The sequence below is a fragment of the Opisthocomus hoazin genome, chromosome 26 (genome assembly GCF_030867145.1).
Source record: "Opisthocomus hoazin isolate bOpiHoa1 chromosome 26, bOpiHoa1.hap1, whole genome shotgun sequence".
NCBI classification, from domain to species: domain Eukaryota; kingdom Metazoa; phylum Chordata; class Aves; order Opisthocomiformes; family Opisthocomidae; genus Opisthocomus; species Opisthocomus hoazin.
Window position 1 is genome coordinate 5,738,317 of NC_134439.1, and position 27,767 is coordinate 5,766,083.

Consider the following 27,767-nt stretch of genomic DNA (forward strand, 5'->3'; position numbering starts at 1 on the left):
TGCAGCGCTGTGCCAGAGCCATGCCAGAGCCATGACAGTGCCGTGCCAGAGCTGTGCCAGAGCCGTGCCAGATCCGTGCTAGAGGTGCCCCAGCCGTGCCAGAGCCGCGCAGGCCTCGCCGTTCGCCTGTTCCGGCCCTGCCTCAGTTTCCCCTCCCACAGCCCCGGTCCCGGGCCGGGGGGGGGGGGGGGCTGTCACCGCTGCTCCTCACGGCCCCCCCCTCAACTGCCCCCTGGGGGGCGGGGCCTCGCTCAGCCAGGGGGCGGGTCTTGGGGCGGGGCCTCAGCGCCGGGCGTGGCTACACCCAGCGGGGAGGCGTGGCTAGCTCCCAGGGGCGGAGCCGGCGGCGGAAGTGGGGGGGCGTGGCGCCGCGCGGCCGTCGCCGCGGAGGAGGCGGGAGGGAGGGGGGGAGCGGTGGCGGCGGTGGCCGCGGCCGTGTGCGGGCGGCCCGGCCCGGTCCCGCCCCGCTCCCGCTCGGCCATGCGGCGGCCGTAGCCATGCAGCGCGCCGAGCTGCGGGACGGGGAGGCGGCGGCGGCTGCCGCGGCCTCCTACCGGGTGCTCAGCCGCCTGCTGGGCTACGGGGCCGGGCCGGAGGCGGGCGCGGCGGGCGGTGCCGTTACCGGCGCGGGGCTCGCTGGGCCGCTGGGCTCCGGCGGCGGGCGGCTGGCGGCGGCCTTGCCGGGCGGCGGAGCCCTGCGCTCCCCGCGGCCCCCGCCGCAGCTGATGGTGTTCCGCAACGCGGCGGAGGGGCGGCCCGGCGAGGAGGGCGGCCCGGCGGCGGCGGGAGGCGGCGGAGGGGTGGGCGGGGGGGAGCCGCTCTGCCCCCGGCACCGCTGCGCCCTGGAGCCCAAGGCGGCGGCGGGGTGGGGGGCGGCGGCGGCGGCGGCGGGGGGGCTGGAGCTGCAGCTGGCGGCGCTGGGGCTGCGGCCGCCCGGGCTGGGGGCGAAGGGAGCGGGGGGGTGCCCCTGCCTCGGCCCCCCCCCGCCGCCCGCCGCCGGGCCCCCCGCCGAGGAGACCAGCGACGCGCTGCTGGTGCTGGAAGCGCTGGAGCCCGACGAGGCCGGGAGCTGCTCCGAGGAGGAGCCGGGTTCGCCCGGCCGCGGAGCCGCCCGCGCCGCCGGGAGAGGAACCGCCGGTACCGGAGCCGCCGGGCCCTCGCCGGCCCCCCCCTGCGCCGGGAAGGGCTCGTTGAAAACCCGCCTCAGCCGCCTCTTCCGCACCAAGAGCTGCAGCGGGGGCTCGGCCGCCGGGGACACCGGCGCTGCCCCCCAGGGCCGCCGCACCGGGGAGCTGCCCGCCTCGGCCGGGAGCCTGACCGACGTCTGCGGGGCCCGCGGCCGGGAGCAGGAGGCGGGCAGGTACGCGGGGGGGGGGTCCCCGGCTTGGGGAGGGGGGCTGAGTTGGGCGGGGGGGGGTTCCCCTTTGGGCTGGGGGGGCTGAGCTGGGCGGGGGGGGGTTTCCCCTTTGGGCTGGGGTGGCTGAGCTGGCGGGGGGCCTGCCCCCCAGCCCAGGGGGGGGGATCGGTGGGATGGTTGGGGGGCTGCAGGGAGACCTCGGGGCTGGTGCCGGCCATGCCGTGACCCCATGGTGCAGGGGGAGAAGGGGTCCCGGTGCCGTGCCGCCTTGCCGGAGGTGGAGGGTGGCTGTGAGGCGCTGGTGCCATCCCGCAGCCCATCAGCGGGGCCGTCCGTTGGCCCCCAGCTGGGCTCGGGCCTCTCCTGAGCAGCTGCCGAGGCCTCGTCCATCACGCGGGGATGGCGAGCACCGCTGGAGCCCGGGGATGCTGCAGCGAGGAGGAGGAGGAGGAGGATGCTCTGGGCCCTGCATCCGCACAGGGCAGGGCGGGAAACCGCCCGGGAGCGGGACCAGTGAGGTGCTGGGTGGCTTTGAGGAGCCACTGGAGCCCAGGGATGCTGCAATGAGGAGGAGGAGGATGCTCTGGGCCCTGCATCCACACAGGGCAGGACAGAAAACTGCCTGGGAGCAGGACCGGTGAGGTGCTGGGTGGCTCGGAGGAGCTGCTGGAGCCCAGGGATGCTGCAGCGAGGAGGAGGAGGAGGAGGATGCTCTGGGCCCTGCATCCGCACAGGGCAGGACAGAAAACTGCCTGGGAGCAGGACCGGTGAGGTGCTGGGTGGTTTGGAGGAGCCGCTGGAGCCTGGGGATGCCGCAGCGAGGAAGCAGCGTGCCCCGGGAGCGGCCGCTGGTGACACCGCGCTGAGACCCAAGGGGCTGGCGTTCCCGCTCGCCGTCCCGTGTCTTGGGGAATGATTCCCGAGGCTGGCGAGCGTCGCGGCCGGGTTCTGGCCGCGGTGGTGGTGCCGTGGGGGGCTCTCCCGGGGCTCCGTGGCCGGAGGAAGTGTCAGCAGCCAGAGCCTGGCTGAGCTGTGCGTTAGAGAGGCCGGAGGGACAAGCCCTGGGAGCTGCTGGTGCAGGACCCCGTGTTCCCCAGCCCTGTTCTGTCGGCTCTGGTGCTGCTCGCCCTGCTCCAGCCTCGTGTTTCCGCAGAAGACGCGCGCTGCATGATGCCAGCCGGGGAGGGTAAAAAAAAAATCTGTACGCGCTGCCCGGGCTCCGGTCGGGATGGGCCTCCTGTGCTCCAGAAACCACGTTCTGCAGCGTTTCCAGCAGCAGAACTGCGATTCCTCGTGGAGGAGGCGGGGAGAGCCTGCCCCAGGCCTGTGCTGTCAGCCCAGAAGCACCATTAAATGATGGAATGGACTCGGAGTATTGCAGCACGGCGCTTTCCCCGTGGGGTTGGTTAACCCCGCGTCAGGCTTTTGGGGTGCGTTCCCTCGGTGCAGCTCGAGACCTGGTGACGGTATATGCTTACAAATATCTGCAGGGTGGGGGTCAGAAGGATGGGACCAGACTATTTCCAGTGGTGCCCAGCGACAGGACAAGGGGCAACGGGCACAAACTGGAGCAGAGGAAGCTCCAGCTGAACATGAGGAAGAACTTCTTCCCTCTGAGGGTGATGGAGCCCTGGCCCAGGCTGCCCAGGGAGGCTGTGGAGTCTCCTTCTCTGCAGATATTCCAGCCCCGCCTGGCCGCGGTGCTGTGCAGCCTGCTCTGGGTGACCCTGCTTGGGCAGGGGGTTGGGCTGGGGGACCCCCAGAGGGCCCTGCCAACCCCCACCATGCTGGGATTCTGTGACGAGGGAGCAGGAGGCTGTCTCCAGGCTCGCTCTGAGGATGCTGACCTTGGCTTGGGTGTGACCCGCAGCGCTGGCTTGGGGTGACCGGGCACTCTGGCAGCCCAAAAGGCTGCGACGAGGCATGAATTACCGAGGAAGGCTTCGGGGCCGGGGCAGCTCCCAGCCCTGCGCTGGTCGGGCTTCACTTTTGCGTGTGGGGTGGTGAAGGAATTGTGGACAACGGCTTCGCTCCCCGCAAATGACTAAATGGGCCTCGAACGGGCGCGAGCCGCGTTGCCTGTAATGACATAACGCTTTGCTAATGGGCCTGTGGTTGGTTTGGCGTTGGTGCTGGGTGAGGGCGAGGAGTCCTCGGGGCCTCGCGACGCGGGGAGGAAGTGGTGGAGAGCTGGCAGTCGCGTCCTGGCAGGTTGGGAGCAGAGGAGGACGGTGTCGCTGCCCGGCTCTTCCCCCCAACCGGGGAGCTCGACCGTCACTGCTTGTTCTCCGGCATCGTGCAACTCCGCCGCGCTAATTAGGCAGCGTTTTAACAAAGGTTACTTCAAGGTGCCTGCTGCAGCAGCTCCCGTGGTTCGGGGACGACTTTGCTGCTTCCAGTTCGAGGATTCCCCTCCTGCTGACGAGGGCTGCGTTATTTGAACGATGCTTTGTGCTCCCGTGGAGAGAAAGGCCCGCGGCTCCCGCGCTGGTGGGATGCAGGGTGGGAGGCTGCGAGTTGGCGGAACAGTCCCTGCCGGCCCCGCTCTCGTCAGCGAGGACGTGTGGTTGGGGATGCTGGGATGCCCGGGATGCCCGTGGTCCGGGATGCTGGGAGGATTCAGGAGGATGGGGCCAGACTCTTTCCAGTGGTGCCCAGCGACAGGACAAGGGGCAACGGGCACAAACTGAAGCAGAGGAAGCTCCAGCTGAACCCGAGGAAGAACTTCTTCCCTCTGAGGGTGACGGAGCCCTGGCCCAGGCTGCCCAGGGAGGCTGTGGAGTCTCCTTCTCTGGAGATATTCCAGCCCCGCCTGGCCGCGGTGCCGTGCAGCCTGCTCTGGGTGACCCTGCTTGGGCAGGCGGTTGGGCTGGGTGACCCACAGAGGGCCCTTCCAGCCCTCACCATGCTGGGATTCTGTGGATGCCCGTGGTCCGGGGTGCCGGGATGCCCATGCTCTCGTGAGTGGGTTAGGCGCAGGTTAGCTGAGCTGAGCTTGCTGGGAAGTGGCTCTTTGGCCTCAGCAGACGCTGCTTTTCTTCCCTTCTCCTCCCAGTTGCCCCAGTCGCCCAGTCTGGAGATGTGTAGTGCAGTGACTCGGTTTTCTGCCATGGTCTTTGCTAGACTTCATGCCACGCTGGCGGATGCTGTCTGCTGCTTTGCACCCATCTTCGCTGGTTGGCTGAAGGACGACGATGACGACCTTTCCTTCGCTCTGCTGAGAGCTGGAGGTTGTTAACTCCCAACCTGTGCTCCACCTTGGTGTAGGACGGGTCTGGTGTTCACCGCGAGTCGCTGCTGCGGTCGCTCGTGGCTGACGAGGTGGGCTCAGAGCAGCTTCTGGGTTCCTTCGTGGCTCTGCTTGCTGCTGAGCTCGCTCTGCGGGCTGGCGCTGAAGGGTGCTCCTTCGGTCGGCGGTGGGGGTTATCTAGTCCAGCTCTTCTTTTTCCTAAACATCCCCAAGAAGCAGAATTCCTGGCATTCGGAGCTGGTATTTGGTGTCCGCCTGCAGCAGCCGTGCGGAAGCAAACCAGCTCCGTGATCTGGAATCAGTCGCTGGGCTCCGAGCTGCGAGAGGCTGAGAACCTAGAAGTGGAGATACCCCTGAGCGGCTTCTCACCCGGGGCCTGGTGCTGTGATTTAAAGGCAGCACCGGTGAAATGGCTTTTTTTTTCAAAGTGATTTGTGCCGCAGAGGGGAGGGGACGGGGTGAGGCACCGGTTCGGCCGATGGCTGGGTGCCGGCGTACCCGAGCGGCAGCCGCATCCGCTGCGGATCGCTTGCCGGGTTGGTACCCAAGCCTTCTCCGTTCGCTCTGTGGGTGACCTGGGGTTTGTAACGTGTCTCTGTGTTACTGCACGCGGAAAGCAGCGCGTAGCCCGCCTGGGTGGCCGGGTGAGCCTTGCCTTCGCGCTGACGGGACAGTGCTTTGGGAAGAGCGGACGCAGCACCGTGGGAAGCGCCGGCCGCTCCGGCAGTAGCCGCAGCGATTGCTGAACTGGTGGGTAACTACCCCTAAAAATCCTATTTTCCTGGAGCTCGAGGGGTTTCCCAGCTTTGTGTGAGGAATCTGTCCCGGCAGCATCCACCTTTGGCTTCCCCAGCTCCGCAGGGCTGCGCTGATCCGACGCAGCGGCGTTCGGGTACCGCTCACACGTGATTACTTCTCGGTGGGTTTCGGCGTCGTTTGGGTGCCGCAGAACCGGAGGGCGGGAGGAGGAAGCGTGGAGGGCATCGTTCCGGTGGAGACCGAGTTGGGCAGCGGAGGCCTCGGTCGGTGTGGATCGTTTCTTGCTCTCGCCCCGCTGCTGGCGTGAGCTTGCTGGAAAGGGGAAATCTCAGGAGTCGGTGGCTGTAAAATGTTGGCATAAAATGTGGCTGTTTTGGTAACAGCAAAATGCCAGCGATGCTCCTTTCCGTCTGGCTTAGTGGGTGGGAAGAGAGCTGTTGCTCTGTGGAGAATAGTTGATATTAGTCCAGAAGTGTAATTCTGGGTGTGCGTGTGGCTGATAATTAATTGGTGAATTGTTCTCCTTTGGGGGAAAATAACCCAACCCTCAAATAGGTGCGAGAGGCTTCAAATGGAATGCTTCCAAACATCTTGATCACAGAATCCCAGAATCCCAGCATGGCAGGGGTTGGCAGGGCCCTCTGTGGGTCACCCAGCCCAACCCCTGCCCAAGCAGGGTCACCCAGAGCAGGCTGCACAGGACAAATGGGGTTGATGGGGTTTTGTGTATCGGCACGATGGGTGTTCTCAGTATCTTTATTTTCAGACTTGGTGTTAAAGGTTTGTTCACAGCTCTGTGAGCGGCGGCGTGCCTGGACACGGCGGAGGGAAGCGTTCGGTCTGCTGGGAGAAGCTGAGGGTGCACCCATCTGCTCCGTGCTCCCCGGGCAGCGCGGGACCGGAGCTGGGGTTTCTGCTCCCCGTCGGGCAGCCGAGTCGCGCCTGCTGGGTGCGATCCTTCCGGAAGCGCGGCAGTGCTCGCTCGGAGCTGGGCTCATCTGGAACTTCGTCCGGGTTTCACCGGAGGCTGCGGGCAGAGCGGGGCTCTGCAGCACGAGACAGGCTGAAGGCTGGAGGTCAGCTGCTGGCTGGGAGGAGGCTGGGGAGCGAGGAAGGCTCCGGAGAGGAGCGGGGCTGGCCCTGTGACAGCCCACGTGTGGTGGGAGCGGGGTCTGCTGGGCCGTGGGCAGAGCCGGGCTCCACGCTCCGGTCGCTCTTGGCAATCACAGAATCACAGAATCACAGAATAGTAGGGGTTGGAAGGGACCTCTGTGGGTCATCTAGTCCAACCCCCCTGCCGAAGCAGGGTCGCCTACAGCAGGCTGCACAGGATCTTGTCCAGGCGGGTCTTGAATATCTCCAGAGAAGGAGACTCCACAACCTCCCTGGGCAGCCTGTTCCAGGGCTCCGTCACCCTCAGAGGGAAGAAGTTCTTCCTCATCTTCAGACGGAACTTCCTGTGCCTCAGTTTGTGCCCATTGCCCCTTGTCCTGTCACTGGGCACCACTGAAAAGAGTCTGGCCCCGTCCTCCTGACCCCCACCCTGCAGATATTTGTAGGCATTTATAAGGTCCCCTCGCAGCCTTCTCTTCTTCAGGCTGAACAAGCCCAGTTCCCTCAACCTCTCCTCATAGGGGAGATGCTCCAGTCCCCTCACCATCCTCGTAGCCCCCAATGCGGTTGCTCGCCTGGATGCAGCGGGACCAGTTTCTGGATGCAACGGGACCAGTTTCTCCCGCCGGCGCAGCGCGGTCGCGCTGTTTAACTCCTCGTAACCCGGTCTGACCCGGTGCAGACCCGCAGGCTGGGACGGGCTGCCCGGCGCTGGGACAGGCGCTGCACGGTGGCCGGGGAAGCTGCAGAGACCTTTGCCGGGGCTGCCGCACGCGGGAGCTGCGCTTGTGCTCCGCTCTTGGGTGGGAGTGAGCTTCTGGCACCGGGAACGCCTTTCTCCACTCGCCTCAACCATGGGTTCAAGTCGTGGGGGTGCCATACTCCGTGCCTCAGTTTACCAGCATGTTCCCTGCCTAGATCCGGACAAAGCCCTGGAGTGTGGCGGTGGGGGAGGCACTGGGAGGAGTGGTTTCGTGCGGGGAGCGCGCAGGGCTGGCTGCAGCGTCGTTATAGAACTGCTGCGGTGGGAAGCAGCCTTGACGGGCGTTGCTGGTGTTCCCGGCTCCTCATCAGAGGGGCGTGTGTAGCTGTTTCCCTCCATCTCGATGGCTCCGGGTTTAGCTCGCCCGCCCTTCGCCTGCGTTTTGAAACCCTTCGGGGCGACGGCGTCCTCCGAGCGCCTTCGGTGCGCTGGCTCTAGGCGCAGCCCCTGATTGTGCAGGGGCCCAACCTGTTTGGCGACGGCGTTTGGCAATGCCCGATCCGGAGGAATAACCCGACGTCTGTTGTGAAACAGCTTCTCGGCTCCGGTTACCATCCTTGCTTGGGGTTTTGCTTTCCAAAGACTTTATTAATTACCTAGTTAGAGATTTGCTTCGTAGCAGGACGGAGACCTAGCTTTGCTGGTTGACTGCCCTACTTAAGCCAAAGCGCTGCTCTCGGAGTCGAATGAGCGCGCGGCGTTGAGCTGTCTGGAGCTTCTGGAAAGAATGGTGAAGGCTGTCCTGGGCTGAGAAGATCAAATGGTGTTTTCTGCTGTGGGGATGCACTGAGTCTCCCTGTCTCCACTAACGATGTTTGTCTCCTTTCCAGCAGGAAACACAGACTGACAAGAACTCAAAGTGCCTTTTCCCCGGTTGTGTTCAGCCCCCTCTTCACAGGTGAGGATTGGAAAGGTTTACGGTACGGCGTTTCATTTTGCCATGGAAATAGCGGTGTGTGCTTGAGCACAGACACCAGACGTTGCCTCCACGCGCGCACCGGGAGCTCTGTGCAGAGTCCCTGGGTCCTGCTTGGCCTCAGACCCTGAGCAAGAGGAACTGTCAAGGACGCGGCCGCTGCGCGTCAGCGTTTTGCAGTTCCTGCTGCTGAAACACGAGTCTGAGTTGTGCTGTGGGAGGCGAAGGTCCTTCCTCCGCGCAGGGCTCTTTGCATCCAGGTGCTTGGGGAAATCCCCTACAGAGCCAGAGCCGCTGGGTGCTCCCCTCCCGTGGTTTGCGGGGGGCTCGGGCCGAGCCCCGCTTCCCACCTGGGCTGCACGCCGACGCCGGCGGCTCTGCTGCGGGACGGCCATGGGAGTGGAAACCTCTTTTGTGGAGCACCACCGCCTTCTTCAGCATGTTTCCCCCCTCCCCCCGGGCCCTGCTGCTTTCTGACCTTCCCTTTTCTGCTGGAGGGGGGGGAAGTTGGCTGGTTTATAAATGGCGCGAGGGGGAAGTCCTGCTCTGCGGGCAGCTGAAAGCTGTAGGACCGAACACCTTCTGGTCGCGGTCGTGTGCCTCTTGTGGTGTGGGCTCGTAGGCAAGACAGCCCTTGGCACAGGGCTTGGGGCTTCCTTGGGAGAACCCCGTCTCAAGGCTTGCGTGGGTCGCGATCTCGGGTCACAAGTGAGCGTTTATCAGCTGCGTGGGGTTTTACGGGGCTTGTTGTGATGGTCAGGTTCCAAAGAACTGAATGCTGATGGTCTTATTGCAGAGCAGAGGAGACAAAATGTGATGGTGTAGCGACAGGGGAGCTGGGAAGAGCCGGTGGGTAGAGCTGGAAGCCTCCCGGTGCTGCTGGCGTGGCCGTTCGGTCGCAGGGAGCTCGGAGTGGGGTTTGTGTTCCCGAGTCAGGCGAAGCCCTCCTTGGAGAGCAGCGGTGGTGTCTCCCTGAGAGCTGGTTGGAATTTCAGAGAAGGGACCTGCAAGGCAGAGCATTCGCTTGACTTGCCCAGAACTGGTAACTGGAGGCTGCTGACCCGCTCCTGCGGTTGCCGGAAGCTTGTGTGGCTCTGCGGAGTCGCTCGGGGGTGACTCTGCTGCCATGGTGCCCCCTCTCTTCCCCCTCTCTTCCCCCTCTCTTCCCCCTCTCTTCCCCCTCTCTTCCCCCTCTCTTCCCCCTCTCTTCCCCCTCTCTTCCCCCTCTCTTCCCCCTCTCTTCCCCCTCTCTTCCCCCTCTCTTCCCCCTCTCTTCCCCCTCTCTTCCCCCTCTCTTCCCCCTCTCTTCCCCCTCTCTTCCCCCCCTCTATTTTTAATATTACTTAGGTCAGTTTTTGCCAGTCGGTGGAACAGTCACAATGCCCTCGCAGGAGTTTTTCCTTTGCAGAAGACTGCGGGAGCGTCCCCAGAGTGAACACTGGGATCTGGCTGGCTTTGGTTTGTGGTTGGCTTCCCCAGTCTGACTCCGCTGAGGACCTGGCTGCTTTGGTGGCTGCTGTACAGGGGGTTTTCTGAGACTGGGGCCACCAAAGCAGGACAGAAACCAAACGCCTGGCCCAGCTTGCATGGCTTTCTTGGTGATTTGCTGTCAGGGCAGCGTGTGGGGCGAGCGCAGGTCTTCGGGAAGGCTGTCCTCGCCTTTCCCGACCTCTCCTCGCGTGCCTCTCGGAAGGGCTGGCTCCCTAAGGCCGGCACGGCCTGCCATCGCAGCTCCTGCTGCCGTGGGAAGGGCTGGAAAGCGGAGTTGCTGCAGCCCCCCGTAGTCGGGGTGTCCTTTGCTTTTGTTTGTACACGACGAATGCGGCCCAGCTGCTTTATTTTTAGGGTGTGGAAGTGAAAGAGCAGCTGTGTGCATGCGTGTGCGCTCGCACCCCGAAGTCCCCCAGGGAGAAGGTACCGCGGATAATAACCAGCTCTACGTACTCCTCATAACGTGGCCTATTAATAGAGAGGACTTTTAAAAGCAGGAGGAAGCCGAGTCAATGTTGTCCCCTGTGCTGGGTGGTGGATATCTGATTGCTGGGTGCTTACCAAGGGGTGGGTGACGCTGTGCGTCTGGAGCAGGAGAGGAAGAGGAGATCCCTGCCCACAGGAGCTGAAGTCAGAGGCAGGCAGATTCCCTTGTCCTCGAGGTCGTGGTTCGGGTGTTGGGGGGGATTCAGTTGTGGTGTCGGTGGTCTGTCAGAGCCTGGTTAGACTGATTTTTTTGGAGGGGGGAAAAAAAAGCCTTGGCTGTGGTAGCACCACTGAGGCTCTGTCTCAGACTGAGCTGTCTTCCCTTTGACTCTGTGCCAGCTCAGCACTGAGGCTGATGCTTTGACCTGGATTTGGTGGCATCCTTTCTCTCCCATGATTTTAGACTAATTTGAAGCCTTTCTGGTTTGAAGTTAGACGTCTTAGTTTGAGTTGTCATTTTCCCCAAGCAGTAGCTTGGATCCAAAGCCTTCAGGCTTCAGGGAATTCCAGTTATTTAATGTAAAAAGCCTGTCCAGCTCCCTCTTACTCATTTTAAGAGCTGGTACCCTCCTGGCCTTTGGGCTAAAAGGTATTTCTGTTCGATCATCTGAGGCTTTTGTAGGCAAACTCCGACTGGCATTGACAGCAGTGTTATCTCAGAGTCCTGTGCCCGTGGCTGCCATGCAGACCTGTGAAACCATTTCCCAGGTGTTACGCAAAGGGCCCGCGCCGTGCACCACCAACGAGCTCTGCCTGATGCCCGGACGTGGTGCTGGTGAGGTCTGGCAGTGCCTTCCTCACCACATCCTCCCGGTGCTGGGCTCGCACCGGGTCCCGGCACGCGTCCCGGTGTGGTTCCCGTCAGCCTGGCCTTCGGGCTGCGCTGGCAGAGCTTGGCAGCGTCTCAAAAGCGGTGCGGTGTGGGAACTTGATTTGAAAACAGCTGACGAGATCATCTCTGAACCTGACGGTGGTTACTGCCCCTTCCCCTCTCCCCGCGCTCGGCCTCTGCGTGCCCCGGAGAAGGGACAATACTGACAGTCTAACTTTCACCAACCTCCAGGTGAAACGGTGTCACTGGTGGACGTGGACATCTCTCAGCGAGGACTGACCTCCCCGCACCCTCCGACTCCGCCGCCTCCGCCACGGAGAAGCCTCAGCCTGCTGGGTACCGTCCTCGAGAGCATCCTTTGCCACGCGGCTCTGCGGGAGAGCAGGAGCTGCCCCTCTGCCCGTGCGGGGACAGCAGAGGAGCACCTCGAGGGTCCCTGGTAGTGAGCTCGCTGCCTGCTCCTCTGACCCTGTGACGTGCCCGCTCGCCCTTCCCTGGCAGAGGTTTTTTTGCTGGTGGTTGAAAGTTTCTCTCGCATCAGGGAGGAGGGGAGGGCAGTGGTGGAGCAGCATGGCGAGGTGGGAGTTCACGTGCTGGTTTCGTAGCATTCCTGCTGCTTTTGGAAACTTTTCCCCTTCCTACCCATCGCCCGGCGAGGCCGATTCCTCTCTGTGCTCTCTGATCAGTGGAAGGCGGCTGCACCAGGAGCCTGGCTTAGCTGCTCCGCATCCTCCTCCTCCGGAGGTTCCTCGGAGCAGGAGCAGCTTGGGATGCGTGAAGTCAGCCTTAGTGAGCAGCGCCTTAAACCGCCCACCCCGTGTGCCGGGTCTGTGAGATCTGTCCTGCGCCGCAGGCTGCGTGCGAGGAGCTGGCTGGGCTGGAGAGCGGAGTCCTTCCCTCTGGGAGCGCGTGTGGACGTGCGTGTGTGTGTGTGCGAGGCTCCGAGCTGGTGTGAGACTCTGTTCAGTGGTGCCCAGCGACAGGACAAGGGGCAATGGGCACAAACTGGAGCAGAGGAAGCTCCAGCTGAACCCGAGGAAGAACTTCTTCCCTCTGAGGGTGCCGGAGCCCTGGCCCAGGCTGCCCAGGGAGGCTGTGGAGTCTCCTTCTCTGGAGATATTCCAGCCCCGCCTGGCCGCGGTGCTGTGCAGCCTGCTCTGGGTGACCCTGCTTGGGCAGGGGGTTGGGCTGGGTGACCCCCAGAGGTCCCTGCCAACCCCCACCATTCTGTGAAGCAGCAGCAGCCGCCCGGCTCGGAAGCGAGAGGAGGATGGAGAGCTGCCGGAGGGAAGCTCCGTCTCCGCTCCTCCCGGCAGCGCCGAGTGCCGGTTTGCTGGGGCCGCGTTGTCGGGCGCTCGCCAGCGCAGAGCTCGCTCGCTTCCCTCGTTTTCTGAATCGCTCTCGCCTCTGTTCTCTCGTAGATGATATCAGTGGGACGCTGCCTGCATCTGTCCTAGTGGGTCCCATGGGCTCCTCCCTGCAGTCCTTCCCTCTGCCTCCGCCTCCGCCGCCCCACGCCCCAGGTCAGCTTCGCTTTGGCAGCACGGCTCTGGCTTTCCCTTCAGGGCTTTGGGGGTTTGCTTGGTAAACTTGAAGGCTGCGCTTCAGGCTTCAACAACACGGGGCTGCCTGCGGTGCCGGCTCAGGGAGACGCGGTCCTCTGCTGCTGGGTGCTCGGGCAGCGTCGGGCAGGGCTCTGGTGTCCGTGTGGTGTGGCTCTCGTTGCCCGGTTTTGCTGAAGCTGGTGGTCGCACCAGCTTGATCCTCAGCTCAGCATCTCCCGTTTGCTCTGGTTCCTGTGGGGTTCAGCAGGAGCGTGGCTCGCCCTGATTTGCGCGGTGTCAGAGAAGGGGTTGATGAGCGTCAGCGATGTTGGAAGAGAGCCGTGGGAGCGGGGTTCGGTGCGGGAGCCCCAGCTTCGACAGCCAGCCTGGCGTGCAGTCCGACGGGACAGCATTTACCCTTGTGATTTACCTGTGCATTTGCCCTTTTGCTTTTGGTTTCCTTCCGGACCCAGAGGGCTTTCGCTGCCCCTTTTTCCGGAGTCTGTGCCGCCTGGCATTCCCTCTGCCTTCCCTCCGAGCTGGCGTGAGGACATGGCAGGTCAGGGCACTGAGTTCATCACCTTGGAAGAGCCGTGTCCTTCGCAAGGACGTTGTCTCTCCAGCTCTGTCCCTCCTGCCCTGCCCTCTGGAGCCGTGCGAGGGGTCGGGACGACTCGCCCTCGGGGTGGGCTCCCCGCGGGTGACGGTGGCCCTGGCCGTCTCTCCCTCTGCAGACGCCTTCCCCCGGATCGTCCCGCTGAGGCCGATGGAGGCGATGCCCGGCCAGGCCGCCCCGCACCTCCAGTGCCCGCTCTACCGCCCGGACTCCAGCAGCTTCGCAGCCAGCTTGCGAGAGCTGGAGAAGGTAACGACAACGTGGTGGGGGGGTGGTGGCAGCCAGGAGGAGAAGACTGCGGGTCTGGGCTCTGCTTTTGGGGACTGATCATCCCTGCTGCCGACCTGGGAGCATAAGGTTAGGATCGGACTGGAAAACCCCTCCTGCCTTTCTCCCAGTGAGGTCTTTGGGTCTAGAGCAGCGTTTTGTTGCCCATGGAAGGGGTGTCGTGGTCTCATCTGTTCTTTAGCCGCTTCTGGGTGGTGGGGGATGTGATGCTGTGCTCTCGTCCAGGAGCAGCGAGTCCCCACCATCCGTACTCCTGGGTGGATGCAACCAGACGCTTCCATTTTGGCATTTAAAGGGGATTAACAGAGCAGATTGTACTGTGTTTGGTTGCTGATAGAAGTCTTTGTTGCTAGTATCTGCTGACATTCTGGCTGTCTGTTTTCCTAGTGCGGGTGGTACTGGGGACCGATGAACTGGGAGGACGCAGAGATGAAGCTGAAGGGGAAGCCAGACGGGTCCTTCCTGGTCCGAGACAGTTCTGACCCGCGATACATCCTGAGCCTCAGCTTTCGGTCGCAGGGCATCACCCACCACACCAGGATGGAGCACTACAGAGGTGAGAGCCGCGGGCGGTGCTGGGGATGCCGCTGGCAGCGCTGGCCTGGTGCTGGGGACCAGTCTGATCCCAAGGTCCCAGAACAGCGCTGTGGGCACAGAGCTGATGGAAGAGGGGGAGCAGCAGCAGCAGTGTGTCCTCACTCCTGTGCTGAGCTTCTGCAAGAGACCTTTGCGTTTGACTTTGCCTCAGGCAGCGACTCTCCCTATACCTCTGAAAAACTGGGGAATGCAGGAATTCCCTGTGCCTGTCCTCTGGCCTTGCTTTGAAAAACCGGACTCGAAGAAAATGGTGATGGCAAGGTTTGCGAGATCCCACGTCACTGGGATGTGCAGCGAGAGTCGCCGCTCGTAGCTGCCAGCGCTTCCCAAAGCGAAGCTGGTTTCCCTGTGAGATGAGAAGTGATCTCGTCACCTTGCTGTGTTCTCCCCTGCCCGAGCGATGCTCGGCGGCGGTGCTGGCTGCGCTCGGTCCCGGGCTCGGGCTTCATTTCCACTGTGGTGGGTTTTTATTCCGAGAACTGGCACGCTCTTCGTGCCCTTTCCTCCTGCTGCGCTCCCCGTCCTGCGTGGGCTGCTTCTCACCTCGCCCACGCGCTTTGCTCGTCCTCACGCGGGGTTTTCTGCGCCGAGCCCTCGTGCAGACAGCCGTCCTCCGGCCGAGCAGGGTGCCCCAGAGGCTCGGTGCGCGGCGGGAGCACCGGTAACCGGTGGGCAAGCTTCAACTGCAGCTGCCTGCAGAGCCTCAGCGTTAAATGCGCCTGCAAATGACGGGCTCGGCGGCTTCGCAGCCAACCCGCTGGAGGAAACAGTGGCTTGCAACCCTTCAGAGCAAAGCTCATCTTTTTCCCCTTTTTGCCCTTGCCCCAGGGATGCTGCTGTTGTCGGCTTCCACCTCTGCCAGTGAATCCTGGCAGCACTTCTGGCCTTCAGCCCCTCTGAGGGAAAGGTGTCCCAGCACTCATTCTTGCCTGTCCAGAGCCCCTGTCCCTGTAGGAAGGAAGGATTTTCCTCACCGGTCCTTGCAGAAACTACAAGAAGCTCTGGCAGCTGGAGGAGATGTGAGGCCGTCTGTACGGTGGATACTTGCTCATAACTCAGTTTTGGAGCAGACTTCTGCTGCTGGTCCGGTTTCTTTGCGGCTGGGATGCCTCCATTCGCAGATCTTCCTCAGCCCTGTGTCCATCCCCTTCCTCACGCTGCCCGTGCTGCGTGGATGAAGGCTGGCGCTGCCTCCTTGCCTAGCGCAGGGCTCCCGGCCTGCGGCAGGGGCTTGGTTTTCGGGCGCAGCGCGTCCGTCTGCATCAGCAGCCCCGTGCTCCCCCGGGACCGGCTGCCTCGTGCCGAATGTGCTGCGGCAGCGTGGAAAACTGCAGAGCTGAGCACTCGGATAAACCGGTGGAGCTGACAAATGGCGAGGCTGGGGCAGTGGTGAGGAGATAAATGCTTGACCTTCAGGTTTTAGGTAGGTGAGAGGAAGAAATCAGAATTTCTCTGTCATTTTGTAGGCGGGCTGGGGAAGCTGGTGTTTGTGCTTTGCCCTTGGCATCTCCTGGTCACTCTTAAGGGCTCATTCAGATCTGAGATTCCCAAGAAGAATCACTTATTTCTGTTCTTAGTGGTCCTGGATGTTTAGTGGTTGCTAACCCAGATCACTGCTCCCAAACTGGCCCATGGCAGGAGTGAGCGGTGCCTCTTCCCAGTAAAACCTAGCTGGGGGGAGAGGAGGTGTGTTTTAAATTTTGTGGGCTGTACATAGCCCCTGTATTGCTGGTTGCTGCCCACCCTACAGAAAGCAGCGGGTGCTGGGCGTCCTACAGAGCTGCTTGCTCTAGTTTTTCTGCAACAGGTCAGTGCTGCGGAGCCTGTGACGCTGCTGGGGGAGCTGCCCCTCCAAAAAGTCCCTGGCCTGAAATCCCTACGGGTACCTGCGATTTGGCTGCCGCTCCTTAGTGCGAGCTCTTTGCGTGGTTGCGGGGTGTTGCCAAAGTCTCTCCGCTGCCTTGCTGCCCTGGGATGCAGCGTTCGTGCAGCTGAGGGGCGTCACACCTCGCGCTGGGATCTGCCTCCCGGCCAGCGTGAGCCTGCGTCTGGCTGCTGACGGGCTCCGGCCTGAACCGAGCCCTCGTAATTCCCATTTCCCTCCTTCCGGTGAAGCTCCGCTGTGCGTCGGCTCTCGCTGGAGCGCAGACAAATCTGCAGGTAGAAAGGCAGGTGGAGGGGGGATGGAGGGGGATGTAGGCAGTGTTTCAGCAAGTGAGGAGCTACTGGAGAGAGCCCAGCGCAGGGCTGCGAGGATGAGGAGGGGACTGGAGCATCTCTCCTACGAGGAGAGGCTGAGGGAGCTGGGCTTGTTCAGCCTGGAGAAGAGAAGGCTGAGAGGGGACCTTAGAAATGCCTCTAAATATCTGCAGGGTGGGGGTCAGGAGGACGGGGCCAGATTCTGTTCAGTGGTGCCCAGCGACAGGACAAGGGGCAATGGGCACAAACTGAAGCCAAGGAAGTTCCAGCTGAACCCGAGGAAGAACTTCTTCCCTCTGAGGGTGACGGAGCCCTGGCCCAGGCTGCCCAGGGAGGCTGTGGAGTCTCCTTCTCTGGAGATATTCCAGCCCTGCCTGGACGTGGTGCTGTGCAGCCTGCTCTGGGTGACCCTGCTTGGGCAGGGGGTTGGGCTGGGTGACCCCCAGAGGGCCCTGCCAACCCCCAACATGCTGGGATTCTGTGACCTGGCTGCGTTTTGGTGCAAGGAGCGGGGTGTCTGGCTGCAGCACAAGGAGGTGGTGGGACTGGTCTGACTTGAGGCTTAAACTTCACCCATTTAGAGATCAGTAACCAGGTGAGAGGGCCGCCTTTCCCTGCGTTGCCCGTCTCCAGTTTCACTGTTTGCCACTCGAGCTCGAGGCGTACGTCGTGTCAGGCGGCAGCGTGGGGACGACGGTGTCGGTGTGTCTTGACCCCGGTTCGAACTTGACGGTAATTTGAATGAAGGTGTTGGAAACAGCTGGCAAGAACATGAAGCTGGGAAACATCCCAGCTGTGGGACTGGGAGAAGAGGCCTGCAGTGTCTGGAGCACTGGTTTTTACGTTCCTCTGTGGGTGGGCTCAGCCGCTCTGATGGGCTGGCTTTCTCCGGGCGTGCTGTAGATGGGACGCTGCAGAGGAGCAGGGGCAGCTGCCAGAGCTCTGTGTGTTCTGGTAGTTGAAGTTTGAAACCTAGCAGTCGTTGCAGGCTGTTTACAAGTTCAGGCAAGCATGACTTGGCCGCGCTTGGGTTACAGTGGTCACGTTGTCGTGTCTTTCTGCGTGTCCTCGGCTCTTGGAGAGGACTGGTTCCAGTGGAACAGCATCCTTGCAAGCTGGTGCCGCTGGTGTTTCCTCTTAGTGCCCTGCCTCGTCCCAGCTCTATGAGAAATAGCCTGGGGCATTGCCCTGGTCTGTGAGAGCATCAGCCTCGTGACTCAATGTCTCCTCTTGCCTTCGGTGCTCTTATAACGTGAAGCCTTGTTTGTTCTCTTGGAAGGGACCTTCAGCCTGTGGTGCCATCCCAAGTTTGAAGACCGCTGCCAGTCTGTGGTGGAGTTCATAAAGAGAGCGATCATGCACTCCAAAAACGGGAAGTTCCTTTACTTCCTCCGGTCCAGGGTTCCAGGTGAGTCTCCCGCTCTGAGCCTGGGGGGTTTTGCTCTCTGATGGGCTGCTGGTCTGTCCTAGAGAGCCAGTCTGGCGTGGCTTCGGGCTGCTGCGCTCAGTGCCCCGGCCTGCGTCCTTGCCCACAGACTCCTCGGAAGGGTCCTGAGGAGCAGATCTCTTGCTCGGCAGCTGCACCACTTCCTCGAGGTGGTGAGGAGACTTCCCAAACCTTTCCTTCCAGGAGCATGGAAGTGCGATACCATCTCCCGCTGTGGGGACTGGGAAGCGACTCTCTCAACAAGCCATTATTTGGCTACTAGAACTCCGCTTTCTTCCCTCTCCCAGTCTCCGTACCGCTGTTCTCACGAACCGCTCCATGCTTTGCAGTTTCCCAGTTCTCCCTTAGCTGGGACCCACCTGGGGCTGTCGAGGGCAGAGACGTTCAGCTGAGCGTGCGGGAGCGTTTCCAAGTGTGAGCTCAAAGTGAGCCTCGAGCGACAGAAGCTGTAGGTTCAGAGTCCCTGGGGGGGACGGTGATGCCAGAGCCCGTCGGCAGGCGGGCGCTTGCAAGCGGGGAGGGAATGTTAGTGAAGGTTTGTTGAAGCCTGTTTGATTGCGTGCTGGTGGGATCACGGAGAGCTGGTTTCCCCCTCCGTCAGATTCTGGTCCCTTAGATGGGCTCGCATCTCCCTCCTGCTAAACCCAGGCAGCTAATTGGACCGGTATCTTCTGTATCTGTTTTATTCTCTGGTTTCAGCTCCTCTGCCCTGGTGCACCAGAAAGCTAGCCAGAAAATCCAGCGTGAAAGGAAGGGAAGAGTCTGCCAAATAGGCAAATATGCCCCTTCATTGCGAGAGAGCAACAGTGGGGGGTGGAATTTGGAGGGTGGGTGGTGGGAGCGAAGCAGAGAAGGGCAGGACTGAGCAGAGCGTGAGGACGGCTGGGATAAACCTGCCAGTGAAGTTATAGTCAGTTTGCTCCCTATCTATGCTGTCCTCGCGCCCGTGGGCCCCGATGGCGACAGCGACCTCTCCATGGCTCTGCCACACGTAGAGGGTTTCGGCCCCTTTCTGGTCTGGAGCAGAGGAGGAGGAGGAGGGATGCTCCCTCTCCAGGGTTCCTGGAGTCACAGCCCAGCCGCACATAGAGGGTTTCGGCCCAAAGAGTTTCTGGTCTGGAAGAGGCTGGAGAGGAGGAGGAGGAGGAGGGATGCTCCCTCTCCAGGGTTCCTGGAGTCGCAGCCCAGCTCCGTTCAGTGTTGCCCTCTGCTGCAGACACCGCCAACAACGGCAAAGCTGATGTGGGACGTGGCCGTGCTTCGGGGAGGAGAGGGATGCAAAGCTGGTTTTGCAATGTACCCGACTTCCAACAAATCATTTCAACTTAAAGCTGCTTTCCCTTCCCGATCCCAAGATCTCTGCCCCTCGAGAGTGGGCTTGGAGGCCTTAGGACTCCAGGAAAATATCTTAGAAAGAACTTGCTCTAGAAAAATACCATTGAAAGAGAAAATCTCCCCAGCAAACAGCGCCGTGCGCCTGCTGAGGGGTCCCTCGCTGCCTGGTCCCCCCCCGAGCTGGCCGGGCTGCTGGTGCCGGGTCCCGCACCTCCCCTGGGCGCTGCCGGCAGTCGCTGTGCCTCCATCCTCGCCAGACAAAGTCTCACACTGATGCCTGGTGTTTTAGCGGGAGAATATTTCGGCTCGGCGTCTCCCCAGCGTGCTCGTTAGTGCTGTTCTGCTGCCGAAACCTTCGCTGCAGCTCGGAGGAGGGGGCTGTTTCCAGCTCCCGGCAGCGCGGCGAGCGGAGCTGGAGCTGCGTCCCCGTAGCTGCTGGCTGGGCTCCCAGAGCCTGATTGCTTTTTGGTAGGAGAATAAGGAAGGGGAGGTGGGGGGGAGAATCCAGCCTTCAATTGATTGCTGTTCTTTGCTTTCTCAGAAGCTGGCTGGCAGCTCCCTGAGCTGCCTGGAGCAGTTTTGAGCCCGTCTTCATGTGAAGAGCTTTCCCTTTTCTCCTTTCACTCCGTTGCTCTCAGAGACGAGCCAGCGGGAGGGGGTTAGAGTGTAACTAGCTTTGAATCCTGCTGTAAAGACAGATAAAACCTTGTGCTGTGAATGAACCCAGCTCCCAAAGACCCTTCCTGGCGACTTCTCGGTTCTGCGGGCTCGGTGTTGCTCGTAACTTTGGGGGTGGAGGAGGCTGTGGGGCGGGGGGACGGCGGGATGCAGCTCGCTTCCAGCCCTGCGAGGCTGCTCCCTGCGTGGGGAGCTGGCTGGAGCGAAGCCGCTGCCGCCTCTGCCTCGGTGTCCAGCCTCGTGACCCCAAGAATGAGCAACTCTGGCGCAGCTTGAGCTGACCGCATCCCCCGGCTTTTTAACGCCTCGCTGGAACTACCCAAAGCGTTCTGCAGAGCGAAGCCTACGTGCTGCCTGCCCTCTCCTTTGGCTTTCTTCTGCGTCCTTTCAGAAGCTGTTGCTGCTCTGGATAAAGTGATGCTTCATCTGCCAGTCTGGGGAGAGGGGGGTGGTCAGGAGCTTGCGGTGTCCCGGGATCTGCTTTTCCAGAGTCACCCCATGGCAGCAGAAGTGTTGTTGCCTGGCGAGGAAGGCTGGAGATGGGTTGCAGCCAAAGGGGGATTGCCCCTGGAAGGTTTGGCTCCCCAGTCCCAAGCGACTGCGAAGCAGTGAGCTCCTGGGAAGATCTGCTTTCCAACACAACCCTGCAGAGAGCTCCGCTTCCCAAGAGCCAGCTTTTCCTTTCCGCATCAGTAGTGGCTCCTTTCTAATAGAGCATTTGTCTCCAATATCTCTATTTTTTCCAAAGGTCTCCCTCCAACGCCTGTCCAGCTCCTGTATCCAGTCTCCAGGTTCAGCAACGTCAAATCCCTGCAGCACCTTTGCCGCTTTCGGATCAGGCAGTTGGTCCGAATAGACCACATCCCCGAGCTCCCGCTGCCCAAGTAAGTCTGGAGGACTGGCCCGGGGATGAGTTCCTTGGGTTCCTCTCTGACCCCCGCCGCAGCGGGCGGTGAGAGGGCGTCTGGAGCTGCAGCGAGGGCTCGGGGAGGGCGTAGGTGACTTCTTCAGCCTTGGGACAGCAAGGTAAATGTCCCGTGGTGCGTAGGGACGCGTGCGGGAGTGGTGACCAGCTCGGGAGTGAGGTGGTACCTGACTTGGGTACAGGCTCCTGTTCCTGCTGGAGGTGGGCTGGGGGAGAGGGTCTTGTTATCCTTCGTGGAGGTTGATGTGGTTGTGGCTCGGGGTTAAAGCTTCTGCCTGTTCCTTCCCCAGGCCCCTGATCTCCTACATCCGCAAGTTCTACTACTACGACCCGCAGGAGGAGGTGTATCTGTCGCTGAAGGAAGCCCAGCTCATCTCCAAACAGAAGCAGGAGAGCGAATCCTCCACGTAGCGAGGCTGCCTCGCCCGTCTTGTTGCTGTCACTGATGGTACGCGTGTGCTGCTGGTCCGTGCCCCGTCCCGTGGGGGCACACGTGAATCGCTCTGATCCCTCTGATTGCAAAGAAAACTCAAAACCCTCCTGAAGAAGCCATGGCTGTCCACTCCATGGCCTTTAAGCATTGCCCAGCTTTCCTTGGGGAGGGGAACAAAGCTTCTGCTGCTTTCTTGTGCATATTTCACAGAATCCCAGCATGGTGGGGGTTGGAAGGGACCTCTGTGGGTCACCCAGCCCAACCCCCTGCCCAAGCAGGGTCACCCACAGCAGGCTGCACAGCACCGCGGCCAGGCGGGGCTGGAATATCTCCAGAGAAGGAGACTCCACAGCCTCCCTGGGCAGCCTGGGCCAGGGCTCCATCACCCTCAGAGGGAAGAAGTTCTTCCTCGGGTTCAGCTGGAGCTTCCTCTGCTTCAGTTTGTGCCCGTTGCCCCTTGTCCTGTCGCTGGGCACCACTGGAAAGAGTCTGGCCCCATCCTCCTGACCCCCACCCTGCAGATATTTAGAGGCATTTCGAAGGTCCCCTCTCAGCCTTCTCTTCTCCAGGCTGAACAAGCCCAGCTCCCTCAGCCTCTCCTCGTAGGAGAGATGCTCCAGTCCCCTCCTCATCCTCGCAGCCCTCTGCTGGACTCTCTCCAGTAGCTCCTCATCTTTCTTGAATTGGGGAGCCCAGCACTGGACACAGCACTGCAGATGGGGCCTCACCAGGGCAGAGCAGAGGGGAAGTATTTGAGCCTGTGCTCGCTCTCGTGCCAAGTGGGCTGCAGTCTGGGGCAGATCCTGCTGCCTCAGGCAGGCTGTTTGACCCCTCTCCCTTCTCTCTTCCCGCTAGGAATTTGAGTGTTGCCATCCTGTAGCCCGAGTCAGGCTGTGGTGGGAAGGAGGCACGCGACGGCGAAGCCCGCTTCTGCGGTGCCGCTTCTGCTCTCAAGCTCTTTTGTGCAGAGAAGAGGGTTCAAGACTCCTAAGAAGCACAGCAGAAGGGGAACGAGAGCCTGGGCTCCTGGCTGGGGGAGCGGGGCCTCGGGGACGGCTGAGCCCAGCTCCTGGACTCCTTGCAGAACAAAGAATGTCACGGCACTATTTACAATTTTTGGAAAGTTTTATTTTTGACGTCGTCTTTTTTTTATTATTATTTGTTTATTTTCAGCATGAGAAAAATACTGTCTTATGATCAGCTGAATTTTATTATCCTCCCTTGGAAACTTCAAGGTGGGGAGAGACAGAGAGAGAAGGGGACTCTCTAGCAAGATCACCTGCTCCAGGCGTTATGGCAAGACTGTTTTCTGGTCCTCGCCGAGGGGGATGCAGCCGGAGAGCTGCTCGGAGGCCGACTGAGCCGGAATCGCGTGCAGCTACGTGGAATAACCTCTGGGGAGCATGGAGCTCGGAACAGCGGGCGGCTGCGCAGCTCCCCTGCTTTCCAGGATTTGGGAGAAGAGGACTGAACCTAGTCTTGGGCTGCAGCTGGGTTTGCAGGGTGCTCCTGTACGCTTTGAAGTTGGGTCCAAGGAAGGAAGAGCCATGTGGATGCCCTGGATTCCCAGAGGGAATGGTCGCTGCTGCGCTGGGGAGCAAGGGCTGCTCTGAGGAGGAGGCATCGTTCCTTGAGCAGACACTGGAAGATCTCGCTGAACCCACAGCGGGAGGAAGGTGGCCAAGCTGTTGCTGTAGCTGTTGCAGCAGTCCATGGACCAAAGGTACTTGCTACAGCGATCCCAGGCTTGCAGAGCCGCGGGACGTGCACTTTTAGCCTTTCTCTGGCTGTCTCCAGAAGCTGTGAATGGAGTGGCTGTCTGTAGAGCTCTGGAGGATCCCGATCGAGAGTCGCTGGGGCATCAAGAGGCATCTTTGGGGTGACGTGGAGCAAGAAACAGGTAACTGAGGGCTCTTCTGGAACGGCGTCCGATCTCTTCAAGCTTACTTGCTGCGTCCTGCTCTCCCTGGGATGCCTGTGGAACCACAGCAATTCAGAAACAGTAAAGCCAAGAGCGATGGAAGCTCTTGCTGTGTGTCCGAGCTTGACACTGGCTGAGATGCACCCCCCCGCCCACCCCCCTTCAAATCCAGGTCTGCTCTTCCACCACTGCAAAGCGTTTGCATTTCATGGTGAAGTTTGAAGCTTGCCCGAGGGATGCTGAGAAGGCTGGAGAAGAACCTCTCCTCCCGTATTTAAACGAGCGAGTGTTGCCCTGCTCCCAGCCCCAGCGAGGAACCGCTCCGTCCCGCAGCAGTGTGGCCTGAAAGCGCGATGCTGGGCAGCCCGGGCCGGAGATCGGTGCCCTGTGAGCTGGCTGCAGGCACTTGGGAGCTGCTGGGACTTTGGCCTTGCCCTGCAGAACGATCTGCGTCCCCAGATTAGGCAGTCGGGTGGATCTTAAAGCAGCCTGGACAAATTCTGGGTGTCTGCTTCTGCCAAGGGTTGCTCCGAAGGGTGCTAACAAATCCTGCCCTCCCTCCACCGTCACCTCTGGCCTCAGTTTTGGTCTTGGAGAAAAAGTGTGTTTTCTAAAAAGAATTTGGCTTCCAGATGAAACGACGAACTAAGCTTCAAAATCTGTAGAAATACCTCATCGGACACTACTCGCTACGGACTTTGCGTTGTCGGGGCGGTGGTTATCGGGAAGGGCGAGCTGCGCCGAGACGCGCTGAACGGCACATCCTGACCCGTGGTGAGCTCGGAGCCCGCCCGGTCCGCAGCTCCCGGGTCCCCTCCGCGCCGGGACCGGCGCTCCCCCCTCCCCGGCCGCCGCTGCGTTCCCTCCCCTCGGCCCCGCAGCTCCCACCGGCAGAGCCTGCGAAGAAACGCAGCTGCTTCGACTGAAACGCACGGCACACCGGGCACGTGTCGGGGGGGAAGCAGCTGTACCTGTGCAGGTGACGCTCAAATATCCGCACCCCCGGCCTCGCCGCCTCTCGGCTCTCCGTGTGCCGGAGATTTGAATCTTCCTGGATGCTGGAAAGGAAAAGCTTCCCGAAGCCAAGCCTGGTCTGATGCCTCGAGTGTCCAGCTCCGTGCCAGTGAAGAACGCTGTGCCCGGTGGTGTGTCTCCAGTCAAGCTTCTCTCCAAAAAGAGACCCTGGAGGCAAGGAGACGATGGCGTGGGCTGGTGTGCGTGGCTGGGTGGTGGCCCGTGGGATGGGGGAGCTGCGAGTCTCCCCTTGCCAAGGCTGGGGAGCACCCGGTCCTCTCCCCAGCGTGACGGTAGTGCCAGCGTCTGCGCTCCTCCCGTCCCCGCTCTGGGATGGAGAGGCGCGGGCAGGGTTCGGGGAGGGAAAGCAGACGACCTGGAGAGCAGACCAGGGAAAACTGGTGCTGGCCTAGCGCTGGGAACTGGCACTGGGCTTGCCTGGGGTGAAAACGCACAACCCTGCTCTGCGGTGGGTGGGAGAGCGTCCCGTCCCGCTCCGCTCCATCCCCTGCCCCCCCGGGGAGCTCCCTGCCAGGGCGGAGGCTCCGCGGCGGTCGGAGCTGCGGAAGGAGCAGCAGCCGGGCTTTAGGGGCAATACTTGGGTGAGGTGTGTCTGGTCGGCTGTCACTGTCCTTGGGAGGGCTTCTCCCACCAGCCTGCCCGTGCTTCTGCTGTTCGTGAACCCTGTGCGTGGTGGACAGCCCTCTCCAGCTTCGGGCCAGCAGCGAGGGTTGGGGTCTGGCTGCAGCAGAAATGCCGGAGGAATGGTGCTGTGGGGTGTTGGACAGGGGCTGGCGGGACGCCGGCGTGTCACGCTGATGTGCTTGGTGTCAGCTGTAGCGACACAGGACCCCCCCGATCGATCCGCACCCACTGGAGCGGGGCACCCGGCTCTGCACCGAGGTGGGAGATGTTCCTCAGCCTTCCCAGGGTCCTGCTGCTGGTGGCTGCCGGCGCTGGAGCCGATCCCAGCCTTCCCGGTAGTTACCAACCTGCTCTAGAAACCCATCTGAAGTGAAGCTGTTCCCGGAGTTCCTTCACGTCTCGGTGGAAGGGGAGGGGGTCTCGACCCGCCGTTTGGGCGTGGAAAAGCTCCAGAGCTTTTGTTTCGAGGCTGGGTGTGCGCGGGGTGGTCTCTGCCGAGGGGATGGCGATCGTGGGCGCGGGTGAGGTCTCAGGGTCCCATCAGTCCCCATCCTTCTCTGGGGAGGAGCACCTTAGCGTTTGTGTCCTGCCTGGAATGCTGCCGGGGGCTGGTTCTGGAGGGTGCTCTCGCGCTGCTGATTTGGGAAAATTTTTTTATAGCCTCCTGTGTCCAACCTTGAATTCTGCGGAGGTGGCTGCCGTCCTCCTCCCTCCGTCAGGGACCGCAGGCAGAGGAGCAAAGAAACGGACCATAAAAACTACCAAAGCGTGGAAAGTACCCATGGAAAAAGCTGGAGATGGTGCTTTTCCAGCGGGGTGGGCGCAGCCTCCGGCCGCGCGCGGTGCCTGGATGGGTTGGCGAGGTCCCGGGGCGCGGTTTGCTCCGAGCGGGGCCTCTGCAGCCGGGTTCGGGGTGGGGGACGACCTGGCTCGCTCCCGCAGCGTGAAATTCCCATCAGCTGGGACAGTTTTCTCTCGTGGAAGTTTTCAGCTCAGCATTGACCTCCTCAGGGCCGAAAGAAGCGGGGAAAAAATTCATCTTTAGCTCGATTTGGGTGGGACCCGCTGCGGGCGGGGTGGGAACCCCCCGAGCCGCTCACGCGAGAGGGAACCGGCGGTTTGGGAGCACCAGGCACGCGGCGCGTACGGACCTGGCCAGTTTTAAAACCCCAGAAGTGTTTGGCAGGGACCGGTGTCGTGGGGTGTGTGAGCACGGCGGTGCAGGAACCCGGGCTGGAGGGCGGCGAGGGCTCTGCTGCGGGGCACGGCTGCGGCCGAAGTCTTGTCCGGGAGCTGTTTTGGGGGAAAACCGCTGGAAAGGAGGGATCTTCCTGCCTTTGGTAGGGAACTGGCTGTCGGCCTTTGTTCCTTGCAGCTGAGACCTGCCCTTGGGGTATCTTAATCCCAGCATGGCAGGGGTTGGCGGGGCCCTCTGTGGGTCACCCAGCCCAACCCCCTGCCCAAGCAGGGTCACCCAGAGCAGGCTGCACAGCACCGCGTCCAGGCGGGGCTGGAATATCTCCAGAGAAGGAGACTCCACAGCCTCCCTGGGCAGCCTGGGCCAGGGCTCCGTCACCCTCAGAGGGAAGAAGTTCTTCCTCGTGTTCAGCTGGAGCTTCCTCTGCTCCAGTTTGTGCCCGTTGCCCCTTGCCCTGTCGCTGGGCGCCACTGGAAAGAGTCTGGCCCCGTCCTCCTGCCCCCCACCCTGCAGATATTTGTAGGCATTTCTAAGGTCCCCTCTCAGCCTTCTCTTCTCCAGGCTGAACAAGCCCAGCTCCCTCAGCCTCTCCTCGTAGGAGAGATGCTCCAGTCCCCTCCTCATCCTTGCAGCCCTCCGCTGGACTCTCTCCATCTTAGCCTTACCATTGGCCATCAGGTCTGGGTTTTGATGTTGGCCATCAGGTCTGAGCGTGCCCCGTTGGAGGGCTCCTCGGGGACCCAGGCCCCCGCCCGAGCCCCCTCGGCTCTCAGGGATGGAGGGATTTATCGACGTGCTCTGAGCCGCCCCCGTAGCGCTCCCCTCCCCGGCCCCTCTCTCCTCATCCAGAGTCTTCCAGGTGAGACGGGGCAGACGGGAACCCCCCTCCCAAGCATCCCCTGGGGTGAAGGGGGTCCCGGCGGCGCTGCCTCCCACCGTGCCTCCAGCTGAAAAGCACAACCGGTGCCCAGAGACGCAGCAGCCCCCGGGGCCACCTCCTGGGGCCCCCCGGGGTGCTCCCACCCCAGCCAGGGCTTGACTCCGAAAATCGCTGGTGGGCAGTGAGTGGCGCTGGATCCGGACTCGCCGTTAGAGCGGGAATGAGCGGGGATCGGCGGCTCCGGGTGCGGGACCGTTCATCGCCAGGACTGGTGAACCACCCTTGGGTAGAAACGCAGCTTTGCTTAATTTTATCTTTTTTTTTTTTTTTTTTTTTTTTGGTGTGTGCTTAATTTATTAAAATAGTTGCTGTATAATTTATTTTCATAAACTATATTAAAAAGTTACTAAATGGTAAAAACAGACTTGCAGGCCAATATTTCAGAAGAAAAAAAAAAATGTTTTTGATATAAACGCCACAAATGCACTTTTGGGTGTGTTTGGTTATTTTTGGGGGTGGGGAGGGGGAGCCTGGCTGTACCCGCGGGTTTGTCTGTATATATTGTATTAATAGGCATGTCTGGCCTCTCGTGTGGAGACGTTCGTAACTGCTGCGGGTCTGGGGGGGAAGCTGGCGGGACGTTCCCGCTTTGATTTATTTTTTTTTTCCTTTGTAAGTCGTCAGCGAGGGAGAGCTGACTTCTGTGTTTGTAACTCATTTCTAGCGTCCTTTTGACTGAGGGGGTTTTGGTTGGGTTTGGTTTTTGGTTTTTTGGTTGGGGGGTGGGAAGGGAGGAGAGCGAGGGTTTGAAATAAAACCGTTGGAAATTGTTTTATGTGCTGCGTGTTGTCTGGAGTCCCGAGCCACTGCCTGCCCCCCACCCTGGGGTCTGCTTTGCCCCCCGCTTGCAGCATCCCTGGGGGGTGGGATGGGGACCCGAGGGATGGAGACGCCGGGGGGTCCAGCTCCTGCTCCCCATCTTCGCCTTGTCCCCGCCCCCAGCCCCTTCCCGACTGCGGGACCCCCGTCCGGGGCTGCGTTTGGCGCTTCGAACGCCCCCGACTTCGGCAGATCAAAGGC

At 61.5% G+C, this 27,767-nt stretch overlaps 1 protein-coding gene across 2 annotated transcripts; it reads left to right on the plus strand.

Moving 5' to 3' along the window:
- The first annotated feature begins 497 nt into the window (after positions 1–497).
- SOCS7 (suppressor of cytokine signaling 7) lies at positions 498–27,173 on the plus strand. 2 transcript variants are annotated; one of them, XR_012766235.1, is made up of 11 exons: positions 498–1,360; positions 8,076–8,140; positions 11,199–11,303; positions 12,389–12,490; positions 13,246–13,376; positions 13,803–13,971; positions 17,491–17,619; positions 20,420–20,555; positions 20,887–21,044; positions 21,885–24,138; positions 25,270–27,173. XR_012766235.1 is itself a non-coding variant. In XM_075443603.1 (10 exons), the coding sequence occupies exons 1-9, from the start codon at positions 498–500 to the stop codon at positions 21,005–21,007; spliced, it is 1,821 nt and encodes a 606-aa protein (XP_075299718.1). In that variant the 3' UTR covers positions 21,008–21,044; positions 21,885–27,173. The 2 variants fall into 2 exon arrangements, 1 of the variants encoding a protein (XP_075299718.1); XM_075443603.1 differs by having other exon boundaries at positions 21,885–27,173.
- Positions 27,174–27,767: the final 594 nt, after the last annotated feature.